This window comes from Carassius carassius, chromosome 29, assembly GCF_963082965.1.
Source record: "Carassius carassius chromosome 29, fCarCar2.1, whole genome shotgun sequence".
NCBI classification, from domain to species: Eukaryota; Metazoa; Chordata; class Actinopteri; order Cypriniformes; family Cyprinidae; genus Carassius; species Carassius carassius.
Genome location: NC_081783.1, coordinates 6,842,819 through 6,868,784, shown reverse-complemented (window position 1 = coordinate 6,868,784; position 25,966 = coordinate 6,842,819). Strand labels below are relative to the sequence as shown.

Here is a 25,966-nt window from a genome sequence, read left to right as displayed (position 1 = left end):
TGGTGAAGCGGTGGCTTATATAGTTCCAGCCACGCCTATTTTGGCGCGCTCTGCCGTCCAATGGGCGCGAAGCGCCCCCATTGGTTCGTTCCTCTCCGCCGCCTCACCATAGGTTGCTGCAGTTGCCGCAGCACAGCCAATAAGCGCGCGAGCCGCTTCGCTTGGGTCTGCTGTGCTGCAGCACTGCGTTTTACATTATTTAAAAATTAAGGATAATTTTTGGCTTCATATTCTCGAGAAAAGGGGACCTTTTCCCATAGCGTAAGCTAGCTTACGCAGTACGAGAGTACTCTCGAAAGGGAACACTTTGATATTCTCAGCTAGGCTAACATTTTTGGCTGTTGCCCACAGTTGGTCAAAGGTTTGATCATGTTTACAATTTCTACAGCTGTATTAAGAGTCATAGTTACAACACAACTACAACTACAGTGTTACAACATTGCAACATTATTGTAAAGGTTGATTAAAACAAATACTTTATGCCTTTATGTAGTTTATACCAGATTCCACCATCTGCTGTGATGGGGAAAAAATGAGGAAACTCATAAGAATGCTACATGTGGTACAAGACCTCATTATAGACAATCAGGTATATTAATAACATGAGAGACGCAGGTGTTAGAAGAGACAAGACAACCAAATGCAGAGCACTGCATCAGTACAAGAATATGACAAGATGGAAGCCAGCCCATTTCTAGATTACGCCTGCTTACGGGGTATATGCTTCTAGTGTTTTGGGATTTTCTAATAGGATGAGAAGAATAAGTCTATTGACTTAGAACATAAAAAAAAAACAGTAGAAAATCCAAAAATCTCGTAAGCAGCTCATATGTACTTCAACCAATGCATAGTTCATTTCAAAAACATGCTGCTCAATAAATTTTTCTTTCTATTATCAATATTGAAAACAGTTGTGCTGCTTTATATTTTTGTGGAAACCATGATTCATGTTATTTCAGGATTCTCTGATAAATGTAGAAAGTAAAAAAATAACATAAGAAATCTTTTATAGCATTATAAAGGTCTTTAATGTCGCTTGATTAATTCAATGCATCCTTTCTGAATAAAAATATTCATTTCTTTAAAACAGTTTTGAACAATAGTGTGTATATAAAAATATGCATACATCATATATATAATTACACAATGATTCAAACATTTCCGTTGTAATTTTTTATTATTTTCATTAAGAAAAATCATAAAATTTTGTCTATATAATATCAGATTTAAAAAAAAAGTTTTATACAATTCTTAAAATATTTTTATGTTCTTGTAGCAATACCATCCAAAAATAATCTATATTATTTATGAACATTAAAAAGTAGTATACATCCGTTTTAAAAAATGAACAAAACAAACAAGAATGGGGTCACTATTGTAACTTGCGACTGTGCGATGAAACTAAGCAGTCTTGCAGGATGATGAAAGATGTCATACTGGACAGAAACAAAACTCTGCTGTGCACCAGTTCATTTCACACCATACTTGGCATTTCCCATTTGTGTGATGAGCCAAGCATGTTGTTCTTTTCGGACAGGGTGTTTCATTGGACACTATTGCTTATTGGACACTAAATGAAGCAAATCTATGTGACATTACATATCACCATGAATACAACAACAGGCCAGCTACCAGATCTCATAAAGAATCGCCAAAGTCATAAGGATGTTCTTCTGAAAAATCTGCTTTAACTGTAAAACCTTGTTTTTCATAGATAAGGAGTAAAATTGAGTTTGGCGTACTGATGATTGTAGGGTTATTGCTATCGAGTCTACAATAGTGTAGTTCCCAATCCAGAATGCTTTAAAGGTCCAACTGTGTTCTTAACCCCATGATTTGTAGGCATTTCATGCAAACACAAATCCATCATAGATTTTCCATACTATTATCAGCTCTAAACTTTCCACTGTTGCCAAATAACAGTGGACAGACATAATTTATAAACATACTTCACGCGACAGACGCTAACCTCTGCCTCAGATGACCCTGTAAAATCAGATAGTGGATGAGGCTTGGCTTTTCTGAAGTGTGCTTATTCATTATTCATCAAACCTGGAACGCCTCTCTCCGTTGTGAGCACTCGAACTGTCACACAATTCAGTAACCGGAAGCACCTGGACTGGAGCGTGAGCCAGATAGGCCTCCATCCTCTCTAATTTACTCTCTCCCTCGCTACTTCTCCTCCTAAAGCACAGTACTGAGGCTGATGGGTCGGCCTGTGTGCCGCTTCCCTGTCGTCTTGTGTGTCTCTCAGTGGTGAGAAGTGACGTCCCACTATCTGCTGTGGACGTTGTTGAGTTGTGTGGGCAGCATCTGTCGGTCTTCAATCTCCTCCAGAGCGCTCTCCAGCTGCTGGATCAGCACACGCTTCTTAAACCTGAGAGAGACAGCTATTTAGCTATTATATTATATGTATTATATGACATTATATTATATATAACAGAATAAATATATGGTAGTCAACATTTGAAGTGGATCAAAAGTCCACCAAAGTTGTCCTAAAACAAGAACTGGTATTGTTTTGGTTTTAGGACAACTTTGATAAAAGGTTTTGATCCACTTCAAATGTTTGACTACTGTACTTTACATACTAACAACTTACTTTAAAAAAGCCAAATTCCATATTATTACCTGCTTTCAGAGAATTTACTAAACATTTGTTTTCTTTCAGTATTGACAATTTTTTTCTTCTTTAATGCATGATAGAACATTATAAAATAAAGAAAATTTATTATTTATTATGCAAGTTTTCTGGATGCAAAAGTAAGGGAGAGGTGGGGAAAGTGACCTGATATGGGTCCAACTAGAGCCAACTGTTTTTCTACAAGTTACAAAATGATAATTATAAATTCTAATAATTATAACTGAACTATAGTAAAGATAAACAAATAAAGTAACGTGCAAGAAATAGTTGACCGGTGTTGTAACCGTTACTTAAAACTAAAAAACTAAAACATTAAATTTAAATAAAATAAAACATAAATATTAGGCGCAAAACTTAAAGGGATAGTACACCGAAAAATTCTGTAATTTACTCACTCTGAAGACTTAAATCTGTTCATCATTTAAAGTAATAGCATCTTTCCACAAGACTTGGATTAAACATGATTCATATGGATGCGTTTTAAACACCTTTATTACCTTTTTGGATCTTCTAAGTTTTGGTTACCTGGTCTTTCAGGAGAGGATCTTAATGAAGATATCTTAATTTGTGATTCAATAATTAAGTCTTATGGGTTTGGAAGGACATTAGGGTGAGTAAACGATGAAAGGCGAGGGTTTGAGGAGAGCTCTCACCTGGCTGCCTCTTTGATGGCATGATGAATAAAGTACCTCTGCACTGACGCTGGCCCCTTCACCTCCTCCAGTAACCTGAATATTGTCTCATAATCTGCACAAAAGAATTAGCAATTTACTTTAGCTTTATTATTTCCTACAAATAATTCCAAGTGCACTCGATTTAAGCTAGAGAATAATTCAGAGAGAATACAGAAATGAATGAGTGTGAATAATTAATTTGGTGTTATATCAAGATACTCACTGCGGCCAGGCTTGCGGACCTCTTTGAGGACTCGACTGCGCAGCTCCGCGTTACTCCCCTCCAGGGGAATCATAACAATTGTGCCCTGCGCCAGAGTGTCTCCTCCATTGCCCTCCAGCTCCTCCTCCTGGCCCGGGGGACTCATGTCCTCACAGTTTTGTGTGAGATCAGAGGGTCTCTCGTCCAGACAGTTCTCCAGTCCTATTCTCTCCTCCTCGTCATCTGGTGTCCCCTCATCTCCTGTGTCCTCCACAGGTGCAGGTTCTCCTCCCTCTCCATCCACTCCACCAGGCCACCCGTCTCCAGCCTCCTCGCATGGCGCTCGCTCCCCATTGCTTTCTTGGCCTCCTACACCGTTTCCTTCAGATCCTGTAGGGGAAAATATATGACAGCATATTATTACTTCTACTGATAGTAAATTTTTCAATACACTCAATGTTTGCAAAACTGTTTGGGATAGCATAGTAACGACTCGTATGATCTCTTCAGTACAAAGCTCATACGCTACCATTCAAAAGTTTGAGGTCAGGAAGATTATTTTGAAAGAAATGAATGGTTTCATTCAGGAAGAATGGATGGAATTGATCAAAAGTGACAGTAAAGACATTTATAATGATACAACGGATTTCTATTTCAAATAAATGCTGATCTTTAGAATTTTATATTCAAAGAATCAAAAAAATACAGAAAATGTAATATGGTTCCCACGAAAATATTACACAGCACTGATATTAAGAATAAACTTTTCTTGAGCATCACATCAGCATATTACACCGATTTCTGAAGGATCATGTGACACTGATGATGCTGACAATATATATATAAACTGTTCTTTTATATTGTAATATGACAATGTTTATAAACATTAAAACACAAACTGCAATGTTCTTGTTTTATTTATTTTTTTACTAATTTGATGAGACTGAAAACATATGACATAATTATTATATTAATACGAGTACATTATGCATAATTACATGCAACTAACCCTAAACTAATTGCTAATCCTAAACCTATATTAAGTACATGTAAATAATATTACACTGAACTTAACTGCATAATTGCACAAAGTATAACTTAACATTTTATTTGAAAAGTTGATAACTGGATGCTGCAAACATGCAATTTGATGAGATTCTTTGAAAACAATGTAGCATACTACTCAGCTACTCAGTCAGCTGTGACTCAGAGGACTTTACCTTTGTGTAGTGGGATGGGTTTAATGATTCCTTGCTGGACCTGAGTCCCTGTGGGGCCCTTGCTGAGGACATGATTGGTTATTATTGGAGGAGTTTGGGGTCGGCGCAACAGAGGGGACATACTCCTCCTCCTCTTCAGAGCATTGCCCGAGTTAAGATCCCCAGTGTTACCCCGCTTCTTATTTTGTGGGCCTGTCACAAACTCGTCTGCTTCATCGATCATCATTCCCTGTTGTTGGGAGAAGATGAAGAAAGAAAACAAAACAACTTAGCATCTATGGCACTTCAGTTGTGACCTGTAATTTTATTATATTAGAGGTCCCTTTTCATATTTCTGGGGTTCTCAGAAGCAAAAGTCATCATAGCTGGGTGAACTTCTATAGTAGTGAAATAAAAATGGAAAATCGTTCCCAATTGTTCTCAGATCAAAAGAAAACATTAACGATAGCACTTCTATGACTTTTTCAAAATACAAAAAGAAAAATTAAGAGCTAGATTATGGTGCTCAGAAGAGAGAAAGATGTGAAATTTGCCAACAATCCCTCAGCAGTTGTATTAGAAACACCCACGCAACAGCAACTAGCTTTCTGAAATCTAATGCCAAAATAATACAGTATAATACAAATCACTGTCCATAGGTTTGACATGCAAGCACCTTCTTGTCCTGCTTGAATGGGTTGCCAAATGTGTGCAGTCGTTTAGGTTGGTCTGGATCAATCTCACGCAGAGGTGATGGCATCATCTTAAGATACTCCTGATAATTTCCCATCTGCCCCACTGGAATACTGTGCAAGTAGTCTACAGAGTCATGGAAAAATATTCAATATTAAACAAATTTCAGCTGTCTATTTTTGAACTTTTATTTGATTACATGTCAACATTAGAAATGTAAATCCAGTGAAAAGAAAAGTTTCTCTTGTTGCTATGCAAAACAAATCTGATCATTGTTAACATCCACCTCAGTAAACAAAATGAAACAAAACGAAAAGAAAAAACAAACAACTACCATACACAATATTGTGAAAACAAAGCGAAACGGAATGAAACAAAACAAAATGAAAAACAGAAAACTACCATACATAATATTGTGGGAAAAAAAACCAAAACCAAACAAAATAAAATAAAGCAACGTAGATTTCTGTTTCTTGCTTTGTTTCATATACAGTGTAAAGATGCCATCACATTTACCATTTTCGCAGGTGAAATCCAGTCATTTTAATAGAAACTTACCATGAATTTCATGTGAGGGAAAAAGACTTCCCAATGTAATTTTTGCACAGGGTTCAACTTAATCACGCGGATTGGTTACACTAACCAAAAGAAAGCTGCTTGGTTTGTTAGTGACTTCTGTGTGAGCTGTGCTACATATATTTATGCTACTAACAATCAATAGACAACAGCTTTTTTTTGTCTGTGAGAATTTGTCAAAATTTCTCTAATGTGGCTAATGTTCTAATGTTCCTTAAGTCGTGTTTGGCAGATTTGAACAGTTTTGAAGGTTTACTTTGCAGAATGTAATTTTTGTCTTTGGTAAAATTACCATCATCCTGGCCTCTGATGAGCTTCTGTGTTGTTCTTAATAGATTGGAACGCATCCGAGTCACTTGATCTAGAAGGTTCCGTCGTGGAATATCATAAGCGTTCCTATAAGCCTGGGGCTTCAAATCCTTGAAGAGAAGGGAGGAGTCAATGATTATAGAAGCTACATTTTCTTTTACCTAACTTCAGGAAAATCTAGTATAACTACATTCTGACTCCCAAACTGAACTGAGACCTGATTGATTTCAAATAGACCCTGTAATGTAATTCAGCCCCACTCAAACTGTCTGTACCTTGTTGAGAAATGCAATCTGGAAACCAGCAAACTCTTTGAAGTTCATGTCGATGAGTCGGAAGGGAACCTCGCCCGTGATGCCCTGCAGGAGCTGCTTGAAATCACGGCGGTGTGCCAGAGACAGGGCACTCGAGTGGTTCTTAACCTTGATGCCCGTCTCTTGAGGAGGCTTCTTCCCGACAGACACAATCAGACGGTCTGACTCCATCTTTGCCTAGAAAACCAAGTTAACTTAATTAAAAAATCTGCATCACTCAGGCCTCAAACAAACAGGATTTAATACTGAATGGATACAATATGTTAATATGTAATATAGAACATTTAAAGGAAAGTTATGAGTTTGAATACTATTTTAACTTGGAAAAACTGCGTAGGTTTAACTGTCAGCAGAAAAGAATGCTCACCTGCTGGCTGAGTTTTTTTAGGTAGGAAATGACACTGTAGCTCAAGCCACAGTCCATGTTATCAGAGATGAGATTTGGGGCTCCCATCATCCTCAGTGCCTTCTTGAGAGGCTGCAGTCAGAAAAAAGAGAGGAAGAGCGGAGAAGCAGAGACAAAGGAAGTGAAAATGAGGACACACTCAGGGTGAATCTGCACTCAGAGCACATATCCTTGACCTCATTACAGCTGATAAGAACGAATACAGCTCACAAAAAGGGTTGGATTACAAGTGACCCTTGAGTGCATCTAACTGCCCAAGAATTGTATATTGCATTAATTTATATGCACAAAGACGTTGTCTTTGCACACTTCTGTGCTCTATAGGGATGTCTTTTTTAAAGTAGGAACGAAGAGTGTCTTACCAAGAGAAAGTAAGGAGGCATGGACTTCAGGTACATTTCAAAGGCCTGCCGCCACTTGAGGTTTGGCTTTAGCTTGTGCACTTTAAACAGATCATCTGTGAGGAGAATAGGAGATGATAAGTGTGCTGAAGAAACTACATTGTGGGACTAAATTAAGTCATCCTCCAGAAGAAGGGAATGAAAGATGCACAAAACTTGTACACAATTTATGCAGCAATGTACAAAAAAGTATAAATGTACAATTATATTTTTTTTATTGCAAAATTTATTCTTTTTAATTATTATTCATTTTATTCCTTTGTCTTTGTGTGTGTATATGCTGTAGAAACTTAGAGACAAGTAATATTAAAATTTGTTTTAAGAATTCTCTTCTGCTCATCAAGGGTGCATTTACTTGATCAAAAATACAGAAAAAATTTAATATTGTGAAATATTATTACCATTTGAAATAATTTAAAATACATTTTACTCTGATGCAGATGCAAATCTCCATCGGCCATTACTCCAGTCTTCAGTGTCACATGATCCTTCAGAGATCATTCTTATATGCTGATTTATTATCAATGTTTTATATTATATTAGGTTTTGCTGCTTAATATTTTTTTAGAGCCTGTCATACATTTTTCAGGATTCTTTGATGAAAAAAAAGAGTAAAAAAACAGCATTTATTAAGAATTCTAGCAAGCCTTTTTCTATCACTTTTTATCAATTTAACGCACCCGGGCTGAATAAAAGTATTAATTTCTTTAAAAGCTTTCAGTTTTTATTCATATTTTTATTCATATTATTTGTCTGTTTTCTAAGTTACATTATTTATTATTATTTTTATTCCTTGTTCTTAAATTATTATTAAATTGAGTTTTACATATCTTTGATTTTTCTTTCTCTTGATCATGGCAAAACAAAGCACCACTGTGTATGAATGGTGCAGTAGGAAAAAAAGTAGTTTATGGGATAAGGCTGGAAATGTGCTGTGAGGAAACACTTGTACCAAGGAGTGGCAACAGGACGGGATAGTTGTAAGGCATGACGAAGAGGTTGACACAGGTGAGCGTAGTGCTGGCCTTCAGGTAGCCGAACGGGTGTGCTGAATCACTGTGTTTGCCGCTGCAGTTCACAAACACCTGGGAGACAGGAGAGAGGAGTTAGCATCGTCTGGTGTCTCCTGAGAGCTCAGCTTTCACGTCAAACTGTTTCTCAGAGACAAAACCCATTCATTAACGGCTCATTAGGTGACAGGATTCCTCAGAGACTAGTGTGCTATAAATGCCTCTAAATATGCTTTTATAGTGAGGCAAGTAATCATGTAGCCATGGCAAAAGAACAAACACAAATATTCAGTTATATTGGTATTTTTAGATGAGCTTAAATGTGGCCTATGATGCCAGTAGGAAAAACAAATCAAAAGAACAGAGCTACAAAAAACATTTCCTATAAATACTAAGGTATTTATAGCAAGTGTATATTTATATATGTAAATATATATCCAGTGACAACAAAAACCAGCATAGAAAAATCCTTAAAGCTCTCTGCAGTATTGTCAACCCTCTTTCTTTCAAGAAAGTAAATGGTCTGGGTAATAGCTCTTGAAAGACCATTTGCCATAATTTCAGAGAAGACTAAAATGAGCTCCAGAAAAAAATTCTGTGTATAAAATTATTTCCTTTCCAAAAGTAATCATGCCATGCTCATGGCCCTGTATCAGTCATAGCAGCTTTCAGATTCTTTAAGCCTCTGTAAGAACTTATGATTAGTCAAAAAAAAAAGAGTCAATTCTTTTTTACACAAATTGATGTTTAAAAGCTTATAACCACTCAACTGTTTATAATTTAACCACAGATACAGTCTGATTAATTTGAATAACAATTAAATGAACTTTTTTTGTTTTTTTTTAGAAAATCTCATTGGTGCTTGCGATACTAGCTGCCATGATCCTAGGATGCTGTGAATCAGATGCTAAGGTTCGGAGCCAAACACTCAAACGAGGAACGCCTCACTGCTGCAGGAACAGAAATAATAGTACTTTTTGTTAGTTATTGATAAGGTTGTTTCATTTCAGTGAAAACAAAAAGCAGGAACATTTCAGTATTTATAATTCCTTAAAATTGATTAATTCTATTTTTATAGATATTTTTATAATATACATATATAGATATACGTATATAGAGAGAGAGTGACAAATGATAATTAAGTGCATTTTATGTTAGAATTTTATGAGTTTGTTAAACTATAAAGATGTCATTGATTTTGAATGATTTTTTGGTTAAATAAATATCAGCAGCATCTGCACCAAATTGTGTTTCTCTTCTCCCTTATAAAGTGGGATTTTATGTATATATGAGCATTTTCAGTTTGGTTGCTATTCGGGGTGGGTGACATACCAATAGAAATTTGGCAACCGTTACAGATTTTGGCCTATTGTCTGTATCGTGGTTACACACTCACGTGACGTAATTTTTGCTGCTCTCATAGGCACTGAGCGGTTATATGTGTGCAAGTATCCTCAATACTCGATACCTTATGTGAATAGTTAAAGCAAAACAGCTGAGAAAGAAAACGCATGTGTAATATTATTTTGGATCCGTGTAGTTCTTAAAGTGACAGCAGTCTAATATTCCTGCTGTCTTGTCATTCATGTTAATCAAACAACAAAAGAAAGGAAATCTCTCACTACTCTTGACTAAATCACTTTTGTAACTCTAATAAGAAATAATACATATTAAATTTTCACAGTGAAGAATATTCAATGTTTTTATACAGTTACTTTGTTTTAATTTTTTTTTTTCTATCGCTTGTAATTAGTTTCTTATTCTTATTTAATCGCTGTCTTCAGTGAGTTTTAGTTGGTTTGTTTATTTAGGCTAGTATTAGTATTTTTTTTTTAATTGACTGTAGAATTCTGAAATTTATATGAAATCAAATATTTTTATATCATAAAGACCTTATTCGAACTCATTACTATGTATATTAGGGCATTTGTTTAAAACCTGGTTTAATCTTTCTCTATTGCACTTTAAGCTGCTCTGTATTTTGGACTACTACTGTGGCACTGATTATATCGTTTGTTCCTCTATGATCAAGTTTCCTCTAGTGTAAGTCAGTTTAGACTAGCATCTGCTGACGTTAATACTGTAAGAAAGCCTGCACGAACTCTGTATTAATGTATGAACATCAGGGAGGAAATTATTACATAACACATGCACCATTTTATGTCAAAGATTACTACAAAGGTTGGGAGACATATAAACTACTATTCAAAAGTAAGATTATTTTCTGGATTATAAAGAAGTCTCTTCTGCTTACCAAGGCTGCATTTAATTGATCAAAAATAAAGAAATATTCTAAAATATTATTTAAAAATTTAATTTATTCCTGTGATGCAAAGCTGAATTTTCAGCATCATTACTCCAGTCTTCAGTGTTGCGTGATCCTTCATAAATCATTCTAATTTGCTGTTTAAGAAACATTATTATTATTATTATTATTATTACATCAATATTAAAAACACTTATTCTGCTTAATATTTTTTGTGAAAAACAGATTTTCTTTCAGGATTCTTTGATGAATATAAAGCTCAAAAGAAATCTTTTGTAACATTATAATTGTCTTTACTGTTATTTTTAATCAAATTAATCCAAAATACAAATAAATAAAATCTTATTGACCCCTCATACCTTTGAACTCTACTGTTTAACACTGTGTTTGAATAAAAAAACTATACAACAAAATCTCATTCCAGCTCCTGTTTGACCAGTTACTAAATACAGGAATTTTACAACCATTTCTCTAAACGTGTAAGCCATTAAACTGACATTAACTGTAATTTGTGTTGTGCTTTTTTTACATTCAATTACAAAAATGGAAAATCTTAACACCCACTGTTTTTTCCCGCTCTTTTAACACCATGATATCTCTCATTGTGAAACTCAGCTCTACCCAGAGATCAGTCTGAAGGCTGTGAAAGATTGCATGCTAAATACAGATCAGATGAAATAGTTGTGTGAAAAGGTGTCCCACCTGCCAGCACATGTGAGGAGATTTCCTCTCCAAGATGAACTGGGTGAGCGGGGACGGCTCCAGCTCATATTTGTCAAAAGGCAGCTTGTCGATAACCATCGGCTCACAGTCGATACAGGAAAACCGCACCAAAGGATGGGCAGATCGTGGAGGCTAAAAAAACAAAGAGAAACAAACAGAAATCATCTGTAATACATTCTCAAAAGATATGTCTGTTAGATGGCAAATTCATCCTGTCATCAAAGCAACATGTGTTACAGGCACATGACAACACGAGCTGTTCACTCCCTGAGAAGATACCCTCACAACACTCTGACTGAGATCTAAATAAACCAAAGGAGTGTTTTACAGCAAATAAAACATTGACTTTATTTTAGGAATATCTTTATGAAAAAGATGTTTTATCTGCTCAAGTTGACATTTTTGGAGGCACCCGTGTTACTGTCTGCACCCAAAGCCCAGACACTTTGGCACTGCACCAGCTGCTGTCTCTACAGTGTACTGTTTAAGAGAGAATAGACATTGAGGAGGTGGGAAACCTCAGGACAGCGAAGCCTTTCCTCATGTTACCGCTCTTTTCATCCGCATTCATTAGCACTGCTTGAGCAAGATGAAAGCTAACCTTTAGTTTGCAAAGGGAATTACCTTTGGCTAATAAATTGCTTCATCCACTCGGCTCGGATGAGCCCATGCTAATAAACCTATCCAAACTCCTTTTGCAATCCTAGTACTTTTCCGTTTTATTAAGGATCCTGTGAAACTTCAGCGTGCAGAAAGAAACAGCTGAACGTCTGCCAGGTCCCAGAGCACCGCAGAAAGTCCTTCTGTGCTCGCTCATTAAATATTTTAGCCAATACCATAGTGTTTTCAGCTAGATTTAACTATGTTTAAAACCATTTCCCACAAATCAGTGCAAGAAATATGTGCTACATACAGTGCTATTTTAGTATTGATTATATGCTATTACAGTTTTTATGTTTTTACAGTTTTTTGATAACACTTTATTTTAAGGTCAAATTCCCACCATTAACAAACTATTAACTATGTATTTTACAGTTGTTAAGTTTAGGTATTGGGTAGGGTTGGGGAAGTAGAATATGGTCATGTAGAATATGTGCTTTATAAGTACTAATAAACAGCCAATATGTTAATAATAGGCATGCTAATAAGCAACTAGTTAAAAGTGAGAATTGTTACCAGATTTTTTACTTTATAGTTTTTATATAATACTTTACAGAAAGGTTCCATTTATTAACATTAGTTAAATATATTAGTAAACATGAACTGAAATTGAAATATACTTCTGAAGCATTTTATGATTACTAATGCATTATTAAAATCCAAAGTTGTATCTTTTCGTATTGTTTGATGGACCTGAGTTAACATGAACTAACAATAAACAGCTGTATTTTTGTATTTTAATAAGGATTAATAAGTACTGTAAAAATGTTTTGCTCCTTGTTATTTAATGCATTAACCGAAGTTAACTAATGAAACCTTACTATAAAGTGTTAATTTTTAGCTTTTATTTGTATATTTTCAATTTTAAGTTAAAAACAAAATAATTTTCATGAACTTTTTTAGTAATTTTCATTCATTTTTGTTTAAAAAAATATTTATTTCTAAATTGTTGTAATTTATTTTTATATATTTTTTTTTATAGTTTATTTTTATTTCAGTTAATCTTATTGCTTTTACTTAAAACCTTTTTCAGCATGTTGCCTAAACAATATTTCTGGTTTTCATATTGTTAAAGTTTTCTATCAAATATTCATATTTTCTTATAATTCAGATTTATTTCAGTAAACAAAATGTTTTTTTAATAGTTATAGCTGATTTTAACCACACTGGTCTGGACCCACTAATATAGAAAATCATTGCTTGACTCTACACTCAAACTGTATTTTGTAGGTTAATATTTACCAAAGTGGGGGAGTTCTGGTCAGGCCAGAAGGATTCTGGGATTGGCCAGTGACCCACAGGAACGCCCGTCTTGGGGTTGGGCCGGACGTAAATGAGCTTGTGGCAGCTGTGCCAGGGCTGCGGACTGAAGGATGACAAAGGACGAGCTGGATCCACAAGTCCATCTGCACAAAGAGAAGACCATATTTGTGTATTAATTGTTTTCTCAAAAAGCACAAAAATAACATGACATCACAGAATCAGCACTGACCTTCGCCTATCACCGGTGGATCAGGACCACTCTTCTCAAAGTGTATTACAACTCCACTCAAAACCTTTTGGACGAGAGACTCCAGACACTGGTTCAGCATCCTTTGCGTCCTCACACAGTAAGAGCGGCCTTATAGAGAAAAGGGGGATGAAAAAGAGAGTTAGCTGAGCTGTGAGATTAACCAGCAAAACTACATTATCAACTGAAAAAACAACTGTGTTTACAGAACTGCATGGGAGGAAATTTTCCAAAACACAATATACTGAACCATACAAGCAAATATGTGGGCGGCAACAGATTACTTCCTTTCAGCAACCTAACCAGTGGATATACAAAAGCTCCTCTAAATAGGGTCTAACAACACTTTGATTTGACTAGAGGACAGTGGAATCCAGGCCTCAGACATTGAACTTAAAACAAGGGACGGTTTATTTGATAAACATTTTAAAATGCAATCGATTGGCTGTACCTCCAGTGACCTCACACATCTGGGTGATGGCAGACTCATCAGTGGGCACGCTGCCCAGCTGCTCGCTGTCGGGAACGGCCATTCCTGGCAGCCGCAGGACCAGGGCGAAGAGTCGCTGATCCCAGCGGAACGGCTCCTTTGTCAGCTCACTACCCGGCAAAGGGGAGTTCAGCGGAAGGTGTAGCTGAGGGAGGAAGAGAAACCAAGAAGTGAGATGCCACTGGAGTTTAGGAGAAAGACACACTGCCTGCAGTGCGTAACATTATACGTCACCACAGCTTGATAAAAAATGTTGGCATGTTGGTATAAAGCCTCTGTCCCTCACCTCCTCAGCCACCCCAGAGCTGTGTGTCAATTTGTTTCCATCTGTGATCGTAATAATGACCGATGGCTCCAGAAAGAACGGGTTCCGACCCTAGAAGAGAGGAGAGCATTTCTTAAAAAATAGTTTTAAGAAACCATAAACTGTTTAAATTCTTGCTCTCTGATTTGAAACATTTTTTTTTTTTTAACTCTGGAGGTGTTGGAGCAAAAACAGTAATATTGTGAAATATTTTTACAACTCTGTTCTATTTAAGTGTTATTTAGTGTAAATGTGTATTTTATTCCTGTGATGGCAAAACTACATTTTCAGCATCCATAACTTTAGTCTCAGAAACCTTATAATATCCTTGATTCAGTTCTTATTATTATCGATGTTGAAAATAGTTGTCCTGCTTAATATTTTTGTTGTTACGTGATACATTTCATTATACATTTCTTGTTCAAGATTCTTTGATGAATAAAACTTCTAAATAATTTTTTTTTAAAGAATTTCTTGTAACATTATAAATGTCACATTTGCTCAGTTTAATGCATGCTTGCTGAATAAAAGTATTAATTTCTCTAATATACATCTCCTCCAAAATGTTGTACAGTGGTGCATGTAAAACGCTGAAAAATATGACATGGACAATTTGTATCAGAACTTGATCTTTGTTCAAAATGTTTCAAAATCCTGAACCTTTCTTTTAATGTTTAATGTTTTCTTTCTTTCATGTTTAAAAAAAATCACCCAGATTTCTATGTGGTTTTCAAAGTTAACTGCAAGAACACACATTAGTGCCAACCGGATTCCTAAGCATTTGAGAAAAAAAGGACATAGCATAGTAACATTTAACCTGACAGATGTTGTTAATTGTAGTTTATTCAGTAAACAGTGAGATGCATTGTCTCTATCCATACTGCAGGGGTCAGCACTCAGTTACTGAGCATGTAGATTAGCACACTGCCTCAGGGTTATCTCAGACTGCATGTCTGCATATTTTAGGTAATCCAGCATGGTCTTAATGTGTGCATTGAAAGTATCTGTATATTCTGAATGACAGATAATCCAATTAAATGCTGCTCTGTTTGATGTTGCAGAAGGAACAACCCAAATCACAGTAAATTTAGTTGATGCCTGTGTGCTCTTGTGAAAGACTGTTTCATAAAATGAAAACCCCCCAAAATTGGCTCTGTAATCTCTGCATGCTGCTACATCCATTCCTCCTCCTGGGTTAAGAGGACCCCCATCACTACTGATGAAAGCATCTCCACTACAAAGCCTCGTTGAACGGATGGTGCTGCTTGAAGCACTGGCCAGCATCAGGTTTAAAGCTTTTTCCCATATGTTAGCTGGGTCCCTCTCTTGTCTTCTGGCACACTTTAGATGTGCTGTGAAATGGTTATTTTTGAATAATGGCTTCTGTAAATATATATTTGCGTTACATTATATATATATATATATATATATATATATATATATATACACACACACACACACACACACACACACAGGAATTATATATATATATTTCCTTTAAGGACATCCTTTAAGGCTGGATGAAAGGTAAAATTTGTTCAAATATATCTGAAGATTGGGATGTGTTTATCTCAATGTTCTGTGAGGAGATGTTTCATTTCATACTACATAATATACTGCTATTATACTGAATAAAGATAGTTTTGACTCTCTGACTGCTGAAGGGAGATATTATTACCTGACCATAGTTGTCGATGCCAGAGACGAGTCTGTTGAGATTGAGCAGGTCGAAGCCGGCGCGGAGAGCGTGACCTAATGTAGTCAGTCCAGATGCCTGCAGGTTCTTCAGCTCGCTCATGAATGTGGCATGATTCTCTTTCCAACCCGCCTACCATATACATGAAATACAAACAGATGATCTGAAAACCAGCTCCACATAACCTCAGCAACACAGTGGCATTTACACAGTGAACCCAAAATGTACACTAACATTCAAAAGTGTTGTAAGATTTGCAATGTTTATGCACAGAGAATGTTAATGCAGCCATTACTCCAGTCTTCAGTGTCACATGATCCTTCATGAACCATTCTAATGTGCTATGAACATTTATTATCATCAGTGTTGCAAATAGCTGCTTAATATTTCTGTGGAAATAGTGATGCATTTTTTTCAGAATTGTTTTCATCATTTATATTAACATTGTAAATAAATAAATAAATCTTACTGACCCCAAACTTTTGAACAGTAGTGTATTTAAACACTTAAGCCACACTTGAAAGTAACAAGATATCAAACAAGTTAGTACAAGCATACTTTCGTTTTAAATAGATGAGAATTGAAGAATATGAGAACAGATCAGGACAAGCTTTGTAACTGAATGAGCATGCATGATTGTGTACCACTTATACATGCACATGTATATGTTAGCGTATGTTAGCATCATGGTAAGCAGCAACACAGATCCGCTACATAAGGCTTGACTCGTTTTACTATCTTTAAAAGACATGTGGTTAGTGTGTGTCTGTCCCTGACCCACATTACCCCTCCCAGCAGAAGAATACAGTCATTACTTTACTGCTCACTCAAAACAAACACAGTAAGAACAACAATATGAGTTCAGATGCTGAGAAAAGAACCGAGGTTAATAGTTCACTGAATCTGTTTTTACAAAATGATTCCTGCTCCACATGAAATTTACTCAGCGTGAATAAATCAACACATTACATAAACATGCATGCATTGTAATTCCCCACAAGAGGGAGAAGACTTGACAGGTCAGATCAAGAGGTAGTTGATCTTCCCGTGTGTGTGTGTGTGTGTGTGTGTGTGTGTGTGTGCGTGCGTGCGTGCGTGTGTGTGTGTGCGTGCGTGTGTGTGTGTGTGTGTTGGGAAGCATTAAAGAACAAAGCAGGCATAGAGTTGTCCTGACAGTGTACGTCTCTATCCAAGAAACCATTCAAGCGGTAGCTCTTCTAACTGGCACTCAATAATTCAAGCAACAGAGTAATTCTATTTTTTTTCCCCATCCGTCTTTCTTTCCCTCCGCATTAACAATTTATCGGCTCTGAAGAAGTGTGACTGCAATCAGACTCTCCTTTAATCACACGCTTGTCCAGCGAGGCAGAAGAAGATGGGAGAGATTAAGGAATGTGGACACTGAATAAGCCTGGGAAAAGGATAAAACCCTAATTGTAGCTTTAACAGAGGAAATGTAAATTCAAATCCTTCTTTAAAAAATAAAAAAAAACAACGGCGATCCAACAGAGGAAAGAACAAACATTGTAATCCACACAAGTATATCCGGACCATATCTTACTCCAAAATAGTCTTATTTTTGACTTTTTTCATAACTGTTATGTACTAGATATTTCACTTCTGGAATTTGTATTATTGGATGTTTATTTATTTTCAGTGTGATTTTCATCTTCATTACTGTAATACAGTATTTTTATTTATTTATTTATTTTGGAGAGCAAATATTTAGCAAACACTACAATGATATATACAATTTACAATACAAATTGTACTTTACGATATAAATAGTATATTTTTACATTATATCAACATCATATTTATTTCACCCCGAAATCAAAAGGGAAAACCAGAATAAAATGATATGTTACATTGAGAAAATTCAGACTAATTAGCCTATTATGTATTAATGTACCAGATGTTTTCCTTCATTCATCCTTCATTCAGTTATGGTCATTAGATTTATCTTACTGTAATACTGTAATGACATGCATAAATAAAGGCAGTTCAGAAAATACTACCCTGATGTATAAATGATTAATAAATATAGATAAAACATTATTTTTTATGCATTACAGTAATACAATGCGTGCTTAACTGTCATTAAAATAATGTTGCAATGCAAAAGAAGTGGTCACAAAAATCTCAATGGTCTCTATTTTGCTTTAGGCAAATGTATAATTTCTAATTTCTTTCTTTTGATTTTAAGGTGAAATATGAACTGAATATTATCTGTACAAGTTTCATGACATGCGACCATATATGTCCCCCCCAGAGCAGAATGGAAAAAGCAATATTATGTAAGATAAACATAAAGCTGTTGTTTAGTTATAGAGAGCATATAATGCATTCTCTTTTTTCTGCTTTCAGAATTAGCATACCATAAATCCTGGCTTCTGTATTTCCTGCAGGACAGGTGGCAAGACAAACGAGCAGTTTTACATAAACTGACAGATAAGGACTTGTTCCCTGTTAAGCTCCTGTTCTGAGGAAAGCGGCAGTCATATAAACACAGCTCTTGTGATTGCAGGAGGAATCATCACAGCAGAAAGGGCACGTGACGACCCGGGGAGGATTCACATGGGTTAAGCGGCTGCACTTATCGCCTGAGTATTATTCCAGGATCAGGTTGCCTTGTTCCAGGTTTCAATCTCTACTACCGCCTAAAGGTTGAGCTGATCACAGATAACCATTGAGCTCAGTTACATACATCCACCCAGTTTTGCAGGAGGGACACGTCTGCGGTCTGCAGGGTGTTGCTTGTCATGTGTGATGATAAAGGCTAGGCAGGACCTAAAGTTGTCACTCTAATGGAATGAGAGCTGGTTAACCAGCCAAAGCACTGATCACACAGACCATCATGCTCATGACAAACAGATCTCCATTTTGACTCTGAGTGAATTCACTTTTTTTTATTTATTTAGTGTTCACATTTTCTCTGCTACTTGCATAGAGCCAATACAAAGAAATGCAGACAGTATGTTTAGTTATATATGTTTGCGATTGAGGTTTAAGGAGGAGGAGCAACATTGTGGATTTCGGAAGAAATATTTGGCCTGTCATGAAGAAAGGACCTCAGCCTCTCCCCATTTCATAAGATTCAGAGCAAGATCAAGCATCAGGCAGTCTACACGATAAACATAAGGCCACTGTATTCACAGATGAGTTTTTCCTGAGCTGCACCAAAAATATTTTATGCATGCATGTATTATAATGCATGTAAATGTACAGTGACTCTAAAAGCTATTTGGAAACTTAAAATATCAGATAAAAATATAAAGAATCACACTTAAAATATATGAATTTCATTGCATTACCAAATAAAATTTTAAGTGGGTCCTACAAACGAATGATGCCTTTTGAAAGTAACTTTTTTTTTTCGTACTCGTTTTTGCATTTACTTTTAAGCAACTGATCCCAATGTTATTTTAATGGAGTCTGTTCTCCTCAAGTTCACACAGGTGTCCTATCAGAGGAACCACAGGTGGTTTATCACATTAACTAAGAAATTGATCCACTAACATCTGACAGCTACAAAGTGTCTAAATACTCTTTGTCTTAAGAATTCTTTTATCATTTACTCACCCTCATTTCATTCCAAATCTATAAGACTTATGGATAATACTTTATTTTATAGTAATTGACTACTGTTCATCTTCAAAATGTAAGGTATTTTTAATATTCTCTCATCATTCCTGTTCATCCACTGAAAGTCTACGGATCCAAAACTTCATTGCAGCAAAAAGTACAAAAAAGGCATTGTAAAAGTGGTCCATATGCATCAAGCAGTTTAATTCAAGGCTTTTTAACTTTTTTTTTTTTAAATGTAACTTAGACTTTTAATCACACTAATTAACAAACATACATCGAGCTCATCAAATATGGTAAACAGGTCCTTGCTTGATGCTCGAGAACCAGGTTTGAATGTTTTGATTTTGTGGACTTTCAAATGGATGGAAGTAAATGATGAGAACATTTTAAAAACATCTTAATTTGTGTTCGAAAAAATTAAATGGAAGCTTGAACTCAATGCTTGTGCTATACTTGCTAAAACTAAATGCAACTTGAGTTGATCATTTGTTATAATGCAATGACATTCATAAAGTGTCCAAATGTCAGATGAGGTCATGTAAAAATGTAGAAGGTATAATGTAACATGCATTGTTTGCATTGTTTTGCAGAGCTTCATGGCGTAAACCACAAATGCAGTTACATGCATTTTTCTTTTCTCCTTCATTAACCAATGATAGAAACAGAGTGTTTATGACAAAAAAAATTAATTTCTATCTCTAACCTTTCACTTCAATAATAAGCAATCTCAACATTATTTGATTAAGAAAATTGCAAAGGACAAAAACTTCAGAAAATAGGCAAGACTAAGAATAATGTTCTGCTTGGCAGGGGCTCAGACAACAAGAGAGGCACACAAACAGGAAAAGAGAGCTTTGTGAGGACTGGAGGCTCACTGGAACTCTTCACTGTTTAGCTGCTGAAAATCTCATGAATAATTGACGGGAAATAAAAAAGGCACTCTGTCAGATACAGAGGCCAGATTCTTGCTAGGCTGGTATTTGCCTGGTGTTTTCTAGTCGATAACTGGGTTAGCTTGCTCGCTAATTCTGAAGAGGCACTGCTTGGCTGAGAAGTATTTTTTAAACAGGAGAAACAACCTGGCCATGAATAGCTCAGAGAGGGCTAAGAGCTTATGAAAGAGGGCAGTTATAACATCTCATAGCACTTTCTCAAACAAAGACATAGTAGGATAAAAATGCCAAGCATTTGCCACATGCACATTAAAAATGTCATCACGTAAATGGCTAAAACATGCCATATGTCTACTACGAATCATTAGTGTATAGTATAAGCAGGAAAAGTAGTTATAGAGTTAAGTGTCACTTGGAAGTCAGCCTCAGATTATCTTGGATAAACTGGAACATGGTGGGAAAACTGCATGACACGCAGTGGAGTAAGAAAACCCCCCAAGAGAGTAACTGGCTACCTGCCAGATTTTCCATACTAATGAACTGCCAAAGCACAGAGCTACTCTCATTGTCAATGTCAAACCACAAACAAAGAAAACAGGAACCCAGGACGCACTACGTCACATGTACAAGTGCAGGTCTTGATTCAACTCCAGGCTGGGAAGAAGATGGATGATATTTTGAAATTAGGCCATGCAAAGTGACCACATAACCACAATTCCCCAAATCCAATATAATGGTACATCAAGAGAACTGGCCAGCAGTTTATGAACAGAAGATGATGCTGAACGTGGGGAGAGAAAGGTCTGAAGACTGATGAAGAATTGGCTTTATTTGCTTATTGGATTATTGTTATATGCAATATTTTGGCATTTTATTGTCATAAAACTAACAGCTCTGTGGAATGTACTTACACAAACTTTTGAGCATGATAAATGGATTTTAAATAACTTTTAAATGACAAAAAATGTATATTTCTACATTTGGTAATAACATTCCATGATTACTTTAGGTGCAAAATTAATATTGCTCAGAAATCATCACCTTTTTCTACATTTTTCCCTTTTGAAGGCAAATATATAACAGCTTATGTGGTTTGTGCAAAACGAAAGAGTTTGGGGATCATACAAAATATTTTTTACTAGGAGATATCGTATTTCATGAGATATGTATAATATATCCATTTATATATTGGACTGGTTGGATCTGTGTCGCAGGTGCTTCATGTTTCTCTAAAAGAAACAAAAAGAAAACTGTCAACTCAAGTTGAGTCTATAAGCTTTAGAATACGAGTAAGACTTATGCATGACACATATAACAGTGACAGCAAAAGTGTTAATATGTTCTTGCTTTGGTTCATAAATCAGAAGTAGGCTATAGTCATTGCAGTAATTAATAATAATTTAATAATTATTTATTTTGAGTTTTTGGGGGGGGTTAAACAATGTTACCACAAGGTCAGTTCTGGTCAGAAAATTAAGGGCGATCACTAAAGTTCAGTAGCAATATTATATAAGGATGTTAACCTGGCCCCTATGCATACTTCAAGACTAACAGACTATCATGCCTCATAAACATACACAGAAGAGCCATAACTTTAACTGCCTCAAAAAAAAAAGACTAAGTACATGATGCCCATTAATGTAACACATTAATGTCTAGTCGTGCCCTTGTGTCTTAGAACGATCAAGTAATCCATTAAGTACTGACTGCCATTAAGCACGTCATGACTTCCATTATATTCAGTTAGTACTCTGAGTAAAGAGATTTGTTCACGCAGATGTCCGACCACACCATCAACTCACAGACCTTCTGTTATCTTGCTATCCCAAATGGCAAAATATGAATGGCTGTCACATATGAAAGCAAAACTCCTCCTAATTTCTGTACTTAGTTTATTGTTCTAGTAGCACTTGTTTGTATTTGTACAGGAAGCACTTATGTGAGACGATATAGCATGAAGTCACTGTGGTTCATGCCTTATATGTAAACGTTGGCTTAATAGTGAGCAATTTTGCTTGTATAGGTATATCTTATGTTTGAGTAAACTTCAAAGATTGAGTGACCTGAGGTGACAGGCACGTCACCTTTCACCTGTTTGGTGTTTTGGGAATTTTAAATATGAATGGGAGGGAGGTGAATGCACTAGGAGTGGAGAGAGAAAGAAGTTGTTGCTTGTTTTCAAGGACGTCTCCCTCTCTCTCATAAAGAGCAAAGCAAACCTGCAGAGCACCTCCTCATTTGCTCATTGATGGCTGTTGCTTAAATCAAATCGTGTTGATTTGTTCAGGCTACAGTGGCCAATGAGAATGCGAGAGGAGTGCACGCGACAGAGGGCAGGCTGCTTGTCCAATCAGGATCGAGTTGGCCCGTGCACGCGTCACGCGCTACGTCACAGTGGATAATAAATCTCTCCGCCTCCATCTCAGCGCTCGAGAGCTTTCCCAACACAAAAGCAAAATGTCCGCCATGTTCAGAGGCTGCGCTGCTCCGGGTCTGCGGATATTTTAGCAAAAAATAGCCGTTTTCGTCACCGGGAGGCCGCCTTACCCGATACTACGAACCAGAGGCACAGTAGAGTCTCACTGTCAGACAAAGAATCTCCGCTTTAACCACATATAAGCACAATTTAGCAGTATTTATTTACCTTTACGCCGTATGGTGGATCATCGAATGTAACTAGCATGTACCTGTCGCCTCTACTAGCCGGGTCTCGGGCGCGCAGCTGTTAAAGAGAACGAAACAATAAACATTCATTTGAACTGATCCTGTCATAGGGATCCTTAACTCCAACAAGGTACAACAGCAAGCTGAAAAAGTCGGGGTGAAATTATGCTTTACCTTCATAAAGATCTCAACCGCGCCTTTAGCAATGTCCAGATACGTCGTACCCAAATAAGTGCGCTGATTCATAGAAGCGGACGTGTCTATCAGAAAAAGTAAAATAGGCATTTTGAAATATATAGATAGACCTGTAGATGTTTGCTAAAATATCTACAATCGGCATATGACCTATCTCGCGGCCCTGGGCATGCATATATGTGTGTATATATATTTTGTTATAATCAGACCCCCCCCCACCCCCAAAAGAGGGTCGTACTGCCACCCTTTGCAGCCGCCTGGTTCTCTATCTATCTTTTCTGAGCAGTGCTGGGCTCGCGCTGTTAGAGAACTTCTCTTCCGAACAAGACCGAAACGCCTTCGCCCCGCCGCTGCAACGCCATTGGCTGAGCCGATCTGCGAAGCCACGCCCACTCGGGTATAAAAAGCAAAGAGGTCGTGGAATTCCTCATTCTCAGTTCTCCGCGAGCAGGAGAACTACGATACTACTGCACGCATGTACGCTATGTTTTTGTCTTATTATAGGCGCTTTTGCTATTATATTGCGTGTTGGGACAGATTTGACACGTTCATTTGTAACATATATGTGAACCTGGACCACAAAAACAAATTTTTGGGTAGTAATATGCATTGCTAAGGACTTAAAGGGTTAGTTCGCCCAATTTGCTAAATTATGTCATTAATAACTTACCCTCATGTTGTTCCAAACCCATAAGACCTCCGTTTATTTTTGGAACACAGTTTAAGATATTTTAGATTAAGTCAGAGAGCTCTTAGTCCCTCCATTGAAGCTGTGTGTACGGTATACTGTCCATGTCCAGAAAGGTAAGAAAAACATCATCAGAGTAGTCCATGTGACATCAGAGGGTCAGTTAGAATTTTTTGAAGCATCGAAAATACATTTTGGTCTAAAAATAGCAAAAACTACGACTTTATTCAGCATTGTCTTCTCTTCCGTGTCTGTTGTAAAACAGTTCAAAACAAAGCAGTTTGTCATATCCGGTTCGCGAACAAATCATTCGATGTAACCGGATCTTTTTGAAACAGTTCACCAAATTGAACTGAATCGATTTAAACGGTTCGCGTCTCAAATATGCATTAATCTGCAAATGACTTAAGCTGTTAACTTTTTTAATGTGACTGACACTTCCTCTGAGTTCAAACAAACCAATATCCCGGAGTAATTCATTTACTCAAACAGTACACTGACTGAACTGCTGTGAAGAGAGAACTGAAGATAAACAACGAGCCGAGCCAGATAATGACTGGTTTCTTACCTTTCTGGACATAGACAGTAGACCGTACACACAGTTTCAATGGAGGGACTGAGAGCTCTCAGACTAAATCTAAAATATCTTCAACTGTGTTCCGAAGATAAATGGAGGTCTTACTGGTTTGGAACGACATGAGGGTGAGTTATTAATGACATAATTTTAATTTTTGGGTGAACTATCCCTTTAATTTAAATAACTTTAAAAGCGATTTTTTCAAAAACAAAATGTTTATTTTGCATCCTCAGAATCCACATTTATCCACATTTTACCACACATTCAAATCCTCTTACACTAACAAACCATACATCAATGGCAAGCTTATTTATTCAGCTCTCAGATTCTTATCGACCTTTATGACTGGTTTGTGGTTCAGGGTCACATATGGTTTCATTTTCATCTCACATAAAGGGCAACCCCCTCCTCGCCTGATCCTGGTCTATCTGTCTTGCTGGGGGGAGTAGCTTGAACTCTGTGTGTTTTATATATATATATATATACGTCCTCGTCCGCTTTCCCCTCCTCTTGTTTATCTCCTTCGAGAGAGTATAGTCAAGCGCCATGTTAATGCATCAATTCGCCTGAGACCGGGACAACAGCGGCACAGACGCGGGAGGAAAAGCAGGGTTGTCCGGTGCTGGCTCCTCCTAAATCGCGTGGAGCCTCGCTGTACATGCTCTTTGATTTTTGGGAATGTCAGAAAGGGACGTACCTGCTTGGCAGTCCTGTTCACCATAACCCCACACACTGAACCCGCTGCGATACATGTACAGGCATTTGCGGTGATATATTTGTGAACACGTGCAGATTATACAGGACCCTTTATTAGAATCGAATCAGTCGCATTTTTACATAGCTACATCTGCTCAGGCAGCGTGAGAAACGTCTTATTACAAACATAAGATCACCATATTATAGGGCATATTCGACTGTCTTCTTTTTCACCACACCTTTTTCACCACACGGTTTATGTTTATTATCGCCTTTGGCGTACTGATTTACAACAAAGGATATCTTTTAAGTGAATCCGTCAGTGTTGTACATTCATGAACTGTGTGTGTCACTGTCCCTTGAGAGTTTCTCTCTAAAGGTCGTCAAGTTGTTCTTCCTGTTTTCATTTCTCTGTAGTCTTTTTTTTTTGTAATGCAAAATGTTCTTTACGTTTTCTCATTGTGCAAATGTGTGCAAGCGGTCACAGATGTTTTTATTATGGGCTGTGCCCTGAAAAGGCGGTGCTGGATACTTGTCTGAATGAGCATTCATTTTAAAGGGCGTGCAGGTTTATTTAGGATGAATTGT

General features: G+C 36.7%; 1 protein-coding gene across 1 annotated transcript; it reads right to left on the bottom strand.

Moving 5' to 3' along the window:
- Nucleotides 1-1,292: 1,292 nt before the first annotated feature.
- LOC132109499 (integrator complex subunit 6) lies at nucleotides 1,293-23,758 on the bottom strand. Its single transcript, XM_059515616.1, has 18 exons — nucleotides 23,397-23,758; nucleotides 23,203-23,280; nucleotides 16,060-16,209; nucleotides 14,364-14,453; nucleotides 14,039-14,222; nucleotides 13,570-13,698; nucleotides 13,320-13,483; nucleotides 11,397-11,549; nucleotides 8,371-8,503; nucleotides 7,380-7,474; nucleotides 6,979-7,089; nucleotides 6,573-6,788; nucleotides 6,281-6,407; nucleotides 5,396-5,538; nucleotides 4,741-4,969; nucleotides 3,542-3,910; nucleotides 3,298-3,391; nucleotides 1,293-2,377 (listed from the first exon to the last, which is right to left on the bottom strand). The coding sequence occupies exons 1-18, from the start codon at nucleotides 23,505-23,507 to the stop codon at nucleotides 2,275-2,277; spliced, it is 2,679 nt and encodes an 892-aa protein (XP_059371599.1). The 5' UTR covers nucleotides 23,508-23,758; the 3' UTR covers nucleotides 1,293-2,274.
- Between the last annotated feature and the right edge of the window lie 2,208 nt (nucleotides 23,759-25,966).